The sequence below is a fragment of the Condylura cristata genome, unplaced genomic scaffold (assembly GCF_000260355.1).
Source record: "Condylura cristata isolate star-nosed mole 26May11 unplaced genomic scaffold, ConCri1.0 scaffold00030, whole genome shotgun sequence".
NCBI lineage: Eukaryota > Metazoa > Chordata > Mammalia > Eulipotyphla > Talpidae > Condylura > Condylura cristata.
The window spans coordinates 23,002,977-23,011,399 of NW_004567131.1; the positions used below are offsets into that span (position 1 = coordinate 23,002,977).

An 8,423-nucleotide genomic window follows, 5' to 3' on the forward strand; every position below is an offset into this window, starting at 1 on the left:
ATCTCTGAAGGGAAAGACGATAGCTAGGTATAGGTTTTTCTGGCTGGAATTAACATTTCCTTATGATTTGCATTTGCTAATGTCCAAACCCTAACGTTTCGTCCATCTAAAGCGGGATGTTTCTCCCACAACGCAGGCTTATGAAGAAATTTTCTTTCGTCTAGCTGCACTGCCATTGCCTAGCAGTTGGTGCTTACAGCCCCCACCCCCTCCACCCCCGACCCACCGGGTCAGGTCCGGGAAAGACCGCCGGGCCAAGCCGAAGGAGGCGCTCTCCCCCTCCTTGTCTGGGCCCACCGGACGCGGAGGGGTCCTCGCCTCAAAGTTAATCAAAGGAACCCAGAGCCTGTTTGGTTTTGGCCAAAGTGAAGCAGACAGGAAAAGGAATAGGAATACCTTATTTTACACTAAAGAATATTCTGTCTTCTGAGTCCATTTCAGGTTTCTAATGGAGGTAGGGGGAGGAAGGAAGAGGGAGAGAGGGCAGGGGAGGGAGGGGAGAAGAGGAAGGTGCGGGGGGGGGGGGGGGGGGGGGGCTCTAGCTTTAAACAAAAGGCTAGGAGGCGCAGGTAGGGCTCTGGGCTCTTCTTCCAGCGGTCCCTTCGGCGCCCGGCCCGGGACTTTCGGGCGTTTCGCAGACTGGGCCCAACTGGCCTGAGCCCCTGCTCCACTCGGCCGGAGGACTGGAGACAAAGCCCAAGAACCAATTCTACCCCAGCGCGGCCCAGGGCAGCCGAGGCTGGGGTCGAGGCTGTGGCCACAGAGGGGCGCCGGGGCCCACTCCGCCTTCCTGCGGCCCCAGCCGCCAGGTCACCCCGGCCTGGCTGGTTCCCCCGGTAGCACTCAGCAAACTGCTCATGGGAACTCGCGAGTTCACAACAAGCCTTCTCATTAATTAAAGCCTGGAAACCCTCGTCACTTTCTTTCTAGGCCAACGCAGCGTCTCCAGAGATCGCTGAGCGCGGCCTCGGCGCTGTGTCTCGCAGGCTGAGCGGCCATTTACTGCCCTCTGATTGCGCCGAGGACCAGGTTAGCTCATAAAGCCTTTCACACTCAACAATGGGGATTTTCTCAACAATTAACAAGAAACAACATAATAAAGCCATTTACAAAGACCTTGCTATTTACTATAAATTAGGCACTCTTTAAGAGACCAGTGCGTAATTTCACACACTTTACAACTGGGGCTGCATTTTAAGCACCCGGGAAAACAAGCTTGTTGCACTTTCCTGTGACCCATCTGCGATGCTGCACCTCTGTTTCCCCTCTTCCTCAAGGAGCAGCTATTGTTTGCACTGGTGCACTCCAACCTTCTCAACCCAGCGTGGTTTTCCAGGTTACTGCTTCACGTTTCCCGGTTTCCAAGTCATCATTCCACTTTCAGAAGCACAGAGAGGTTCTAAGGGACAGGTACCTAGATGCAAATGAAAGTAGGCCCTACTCCATCACATTTCCCATACTTTAGGGTTACTGGCCGGCCCTTGCCTGTCTGTGCTCCAGTGCATCCCAGCAGTCCCAGCCTCTAGCCTTGGGCCACTTCCCAGGAGGCATTTGCAGCCATGCTGGCTGCCCTAGTGTGTATCCACATCTCTTTGCTATTTGCCTTCCACACACACTTTGGAGGCCTTGGCCAGCCTTCAGCCTAAAGCAAAAGGTTGGGCCCCATTTGCCTTGGGAAAAGATGAGGCGTGAGCTAAGTGAGAGGTAGCTAGGAGGTGTGTGCAAGCTTGTGAGGGGCAGAAGGGGGGCTAGAGGGAAACTCCTGAAAGCACAAAAGGAGAACAAAGTGAAGGAGGCAGTCCAGTCCCCTGAAGACCAGCTGGGCAGGGCACCCGAGGCCAGCGGTGGGGCTTGTTGCTCCCTGTTCCCGGTAGCCTGGCCACAAGATCTCTGGTTTTCAAACTGTGCAATAGAAGCAGTAGGGCTCCTATACCCTAGAGTGAGTTCTGCACAAATTCAAAGGGTAGCAGGAGCTGGATGGGGGGAGGTGGAGGGGTAGTCACAAAGAAATTTGTTTGCAACCATGCAAAATGGCTGTATTTAAACATCTTTCTGTGGTGGTAACCCTGGCCAGAGAGCTGAAGGTTGCCCTGAGTGAGAATGGGGCCGAGTTATGCACCCAGATAGAAAACGAGGGAGAAAGGAACCCCGAAACCCACTCGGCCCCGGGGTCTGCCATTAGTCTGCTCCTCAGTCCCCTGCCTAGCCTTCCTGCCCACCAGGCCCAAACCCCGCGCCTGCAGCCCCTGGACACTGACCCCTGTTTACAAACATAGCCTGGGGGCGGGGTGGGGCGCCGGAATGCAAGCTGGCTGGGTGGGGGAAGGCAGCTTGCTCCAGAGGACGCCACCAGCAGAGAGGAACTAGGAGTTGGTGCGAGAGATCTGGCCTGGCAGCTGGAAAGGACTGAACGCCTTGTTTTTGAAACTGTCAATTCCCTCAACCCCTATTGTGAGGGCTTCATGCAAAACATCTCAGGCCTTTTAAAGTAGGAGCTTGTGAGGCCGCCACAGTTTGAAAAGGAGCGAGAGAGGAGCAGGGGCCTAGGGCATGGGCAAAGAATGATAGCAGCCCCCCCCCACTTTTTTTTTTTCTTTAGCAAAAGAGGGCCTGCCAAACAGGTAAAATGCAGCCCTCCTCCCCAACCCCCTAGATCAGCTTTATGTCCTAACCCCCCAGGCTAGTTTGCAAAATGGCCTTTGGCCTAGGGAGCAAACCAAAACCAAAGCTAGCATTAAAAATAGGTCTTCCTTTCAGGGAAGGGGAAAATCCTGGGGAAGATGGGGTGACCGGGTGGACTCCCTAAGGTGGATGCCCTGTTCCTCTAGCCAATTTCCTGAGGTTAGTTGATGGGGAGCCTTTAACCTCATCCCTCAAAAGCCCCCCCCCCCTTTGGCTGCTCTAGGAGCTAGCTTTTTCACATCCTTTTCAGCAGGAAGTTATTTTCAAGGTGAAGTAAAACTCACCACATTTTCTGTCTTTTGTAGATGCTAATGCTTTATTTAAAAAAAAAAAAATGTTTTCTCACCCTGGAGGATTTTTGTTTTCTTTGAAAGAAAAAAAAATACTTTTGAGGAAAATGTCTACATCTCTTCCTGCATGCAAACAAAACTATCATTCTCCTATCAGCAGAAATTTCCAATTCTTGTGACTGGAACTTTGAGGAATTTCTAGACCATTGAAAGTCACCCAGACAGGGATAAGATAAAGTCCACACACCATCCCAAGGAGTTTGTGTTATTGCTGTTTAGTGGTGGCTCCTTGTTGTTGATTTTAAAATAAACAACCATTATTGAGATTACTCCACTGTAATCAAGTAAGTCAGTAGAAAACAACACCCACTTTAAAAAAAAGTAAAGTTGAAAAAGAGCAAGCTGCATTTTCTAAAAAGGCAGATATCCTGATTGGAAGACAGCTTATACATATCTCTTTAAAAATAATAATTAAATAATCATTTCAAAGTCTTATCAGGAAACTGCTTTTACAGAAGACCAAAAGTAAGCTCATTTCCCTAAAAAGTCAGAGAAAGAACCCTTTCCAGCATTTTCCTCAAGTCTGTGAATGTTGAGTTTTAGACCAGAAATCTGTACCTGGGACCATATAGTGCCTTTAAAAAAAAGGTCTATCACCTGAAAACATTTAAAAGTAAAAATGCAATCAATGGGGGTAACTCTTCTCTCTTAGTAAGGCTAAACTTTTTGAACAAAAAGGGGACATTTTACATTTTTAAAATATCTAGATGTCATCAATCGTCAAACAACCAAGAATAAGTTGGACTTACTGAGACTAAGCTCTATAACAGAACTGTTTAACAGCTAAGGAATTACCAGAAATTGAAAGAATATCTTGTATTTGCAAATTACTGAAGACTTGTTTGGTCCACTTTCCTAACAGGAGCCCCTGGTCAGGTTTTGCTGTGGTTGGCTGGTTTGTAGTAGTACTGTGGGGTGAAATTTGTGTTGACTATTTAATTTCTTTCCTTTTGATGGTATCACCCTGGAATGCCTCGGCCTCCATGCTGCTCATTCTCCAGCTCCTATAAACTAAAACTATTGATTCTCTGAGGGCTGGAGACCAAGTGTCAAAGCTAGAGGCCGATATTTTATGTCAGAAATTCCATAGGGCATATTTGTTTTAAATTGTGCTTATTCTATCTCTTAAGTCCTCCCACAACCAAGATCTGGAGGCTTCAAATATAGTTCCATTTATAATTTAGGAACAATGATTCAATAGCCAACAAGAAGAACTAGTTTAAATGTAATAGTCATCATACTTTGAACTTTCATGACTTAGCAGTAATTAAAGAGTAGAAATTACAGACTTCCAATGTATGTATGTCACACATTTTACAGATTTTGCGGGACAACTCACTGCACCCAATTTCTATATTGCCTTCCAAAGAGGAAAGAACACAGACTGCGAATCCAATTGTTCAGCTTTAACTGTAACATGCATTGGTCTTTGGAATTATACACAAACATGAATTCAAAGATAAATCCCCCAATTTTTTTTTGCTTTGACCTTATCTATCTTCTCAATAAAGAAGGATTCAGTAAAACTACATCTGGCAACATTCAAAAAGGAAAGGAAGAGAGGCAGTTGAAAGCATCTGTTTACTCCATCCAAATGTATTTGGATGCAGGGATTCTCAACCTCTTGTCCTTTACAATAAGAGTAAAACCACAGACCATATACAGCAATTAGCGCTGAGACCATCCAGATCTATCTGAACCATTTATAGACAAAAGAAAATTTTCAAAGGGAGTACGAATGAATGAAGAGGGGAGGGGACTGGGAGGCAGGAAGACTGAATGTCTATGAGAAATGTGACTTAAATTCACACAGTAAACATTTCATTGATTTTTGTTTCATTTTGTGATTTGTGATCTATAGATGCAACTTCTTAGGTTTAAGATGGCAAAGATCTGAGATATATAATTCTTCAGACTAAGAGAGGTAGACCAAAATTATTAGATTTACTTTCATTAAAATAGCAATTGATCTTGCTTGGCTTTTTAAAACCTGAAACTTTTTGCACATAATTTGTAACAAGTTTGTAAAGTTTTGTTGTAATTTAGAAAGAAATTCATCAGTGTTTTTGCACAGAACCTGACTGGCATCATCACATGGTATTATAACAAAAACAATACACCCAATAAATGTATTTCTTTCAGGCAAAAACATTACATGTGAAAATGTCAACAAAGCCATTCATTCCTGTTAACCGTTCTTCAATCTCGAATAAGTAGAAATGTATAGAACCAGGTCTTTTAAACAGTGTTTTTAATTGAAAATAAAGCTAAAGCATGCTTTCCAACAGTGCAAATTTCCATAATTTTGATTCACTGCTTCCATAACGTAGTACACCAGCATGACCCTTATCAAGGGCTAGACCTAGCCATTTGCATGTTGAACTACTTTGATTTTAAGTGCAAATATATAGATAGTCACCTCTGATTGTCACTTGCAGTAGAAACTCTCTTGCTCTATACACAGGATGGTCTGAAAACAGAAGTTTAAGGAGATGCAGAAAAAAATAAAAGGTAATAAAATCCAAGTGCCTGAGTTCTGGTACCAAAAAGCCCTGAAACAACTTGTTTTTCAATTGGGATATTTTTACAACTCTGACCTATTTTATTTTTCCTGGTTATAGTGACTGCATTGACACTATGAAGAGTCAGGCCATAAAATATCCTGCTATTAGACAACTATTGTAATTGTTTTTGCAAGTTTGAGGAGTCATGTTCAGACCACAAGGTAAACAAGACAATAGTAAGAGTCATCTTATTAAAAAACCTTTGGGTGAGAACACAGAAAGGACTTTTCCAATTGCAAGGAGTGGCTGTAAAAGTAAAATCACACCCTTTACCCAAAAATACAATCTCATATTTATTTTTCTCAGTATATATGAGGCAGTCTTTGTCAGCATTCAATCTGGACTCCCCAGTTTTTCCACTCAAAAAAAAAAAAAAAATAAGTGCAACTACTCTTGGAGAGGGAATGAGGGGAGTAAAAAGAAAGATACCCCACAAATAAGAGCCCCAGAAAACATTTTGGGCTCACAGAAACTTCTTGCTTCCTCACTGTATAACCAAGTAACCTAACAAACTTTCACTGAATTAACAGTTACAGTTTCAGGTTTGAAATCTAGTGCATAAACTTAATGGCTCATTGTAATATTTATTATTCAACCTTTTGACATTTATTTGTAGCAGTTGAATTGAGGTACCGGGTGTATTATTAGCATTGAAACAGTAAAGTGTTCCAGCACTACCGTAATAACTGAGTTTTACTTGAGTCTTCAGCCTGAAGTAGTCTGTGGAATGTAAACCAACCCTTCTCCCACCCCTCCCCCCTACTCAAAAAAAAAAAAAAACACCAACTGAAAAAAAAAAAAAAAAAAATCCGATTTCTGTCTTCAAAATGCGATAAACCAGGACTCCAAAAGGGGTGTAACATATTAATGGACTTGTACAAACCATCCCGTGCAGTTTACAACAAAAGGAAGGTAATATGGTTCAAGAAAATATCTTCTAAAACACTTTTATGAATTAAATTTCCTGAATTTGTGACTAGGTGGAAGAGGTATTGCAGAACCGCCCAGCTGCCATTTCCATATAGGATGGGCCTTGTGAGGAGGTTGGGAATCCTTAGCGGTGTTTAAGGAATATGCTGGCCACAAATCCCCATCCTTTCCAATAATGAGTGATGGAGGACAAGGAAAATTTGCCATGAAATTAAATGGCCTTTTCACTGCTGATGCTACATTGCTGGCTACCTTTTTGCGTCTGTTTATAACTGTAAAATCATCCAGTGATCCTTCATGTGTCTCAGTTTTACCTGTAGGACGAGGACTTCTTGCTGATTTCAAATTTGGTTTGACTGGAGGTGTCTGAAGCCCAGGTCGCTTTCCCAGTACTAGTGTCCGGTAATTTTTTCTCACCCTGGCACCAAATTTATATTCCCCATCCTCAGGTTTTGGAGAACCTAAAGTGCATGAAAGGCCCTGATTCTGAGCCAGTGGATTTAAGGAAGGAGTTTCTTTTTCAGGGCATGCAAAGCCTTCCTTGGCTGTGGTTAGCAAGGTGTCCTCCTCTTTACTTTCAGTCACACTGTAAAACTCACCCTGCGTATCATTGCACTCGCACTTTAGCTTATTTGTAATAAGTTCAGGTTCATATTCTTCATTAGCACTACTATCTTCTACTTTGATTTTAATATTGTGCAGAAATGGCAATGTCTTGTCCCTGGTATCAGTGCAGGGATTCTCTGCTTTAGTTGCTGCTGCTGCTGCTGCTGCTGCTGCTGCTGCATCCACTTCAGGATCAGTTTGCGAAGAGGGCAAATCCGTAGCAAATTCAGTACAATGAAGGATTTTGAAATCATTTTCTGAATTTGCTGCTGCTCCAGAAGCATCATTATTTAAGAACCTAGCAGCTATTGTGTTGTTATCTGCACAGTGTGTAGTAGGAGTTGCTTGTAGGCATTTCCTAGCCTCTCCGAGTATTCTTTGTTGTGGGAATGCATTGTTTGTCTTAGGGCTAGGTGAAGAGGCCCCCTCTGCCAGGCAGTTAATTGTCAGGTCAGTTCTCTTTACAGTACTGGAAATTTCAGAGTGCGGGTATGTAATCTCAGATACCCTATCGTTTCTTATCTCCGTGAAACAGCTCCCCAGGCCGGCCGGGCAGTATACCGGAGACGTTTTGGGGGCCCAGCTCTGCGGATTCCACTCCTCCGGCGACTCGGCTTTGACACTACTCCTGAGGTCGGGAAGTCGACCAGCATCCTCGAAAGCAGCGGGTTTGGTTGCAGCGGCGGCGGAGGCCAGATGGTACAAAAAGTTGGCCTGCGCCTGCACACTAGGAGGTTTGCAGAAACTGGTGCGCCTGAAACGGATGCTCTGCACTGACACTTGGCTGGAGCCGGAGCTGGAGTCCGACTCGGTCGAGGAGTCCTCCTCCTCGGAGCTGACTTCACTGGAGTCCGAGGCCCCACTGCCCCCCTCCTCTTCCTCCTCCTCTTCCTCCTCCTCTCCCTCCTCCTCTTCTTCCGAGGACACAGAGTTGCTGGAGCTGGACAAACTGGAGCCAAAATCTGAGTCGTTGGCTGCATGGTCCGAGTAGGAGCTGGATTCCGAGTCGCTGCTGCAACTCTCGGGAAAGCTACCCAGATGGGGCTGCGGCCGGTGGTGACGAGAGGGGTGGTGGTTCTGCGGCGGCTGCTGGGCCCGGTGGTGGTGGTGGTGGTGGTGGTGATGGTGGTGGTGGTGGTGGTGGTGGTGTGGTGGTGAGCAGAAGCTGTTAACCAGATGAAACCTCTCCAGGCATGATTGTAATATTTATTATTCAACCTTTTGACATTTATTTGTAGCAGTTGAATTGAGGTACCGGGTGTATTATTAGCATTGAAACAGTAAAGTGTTC

General features: G+C 44.9%; 1 protein-coding gene across 1 annotated transcript in view; it reads right to left on the reverse strand.

Annotated features, from left to right (window-relative positions):
- Positions 1 to 6,400: 6,400 nt before the first annotated feature.
- Positions 6,401 to 8,423, reverse strand: part of SKIDA1 (SKI/DACH domain containing 1) — a 2,973-nt gene continuing 950 nt past the window's right edge. The window contains exon 2 of the mRNA XM_004691295.2: positions 6,401 to 8,334. Within this exon, the coding sequence (XP_004691352.1) occupies positions 6,545 to 8,334 (1,790 nt within the window). The 3' untranslated portion in view covers positions 6,401 to 6,544. The remainder of the gene's footprint in view (positions 8,335 to 8,423) is intronic.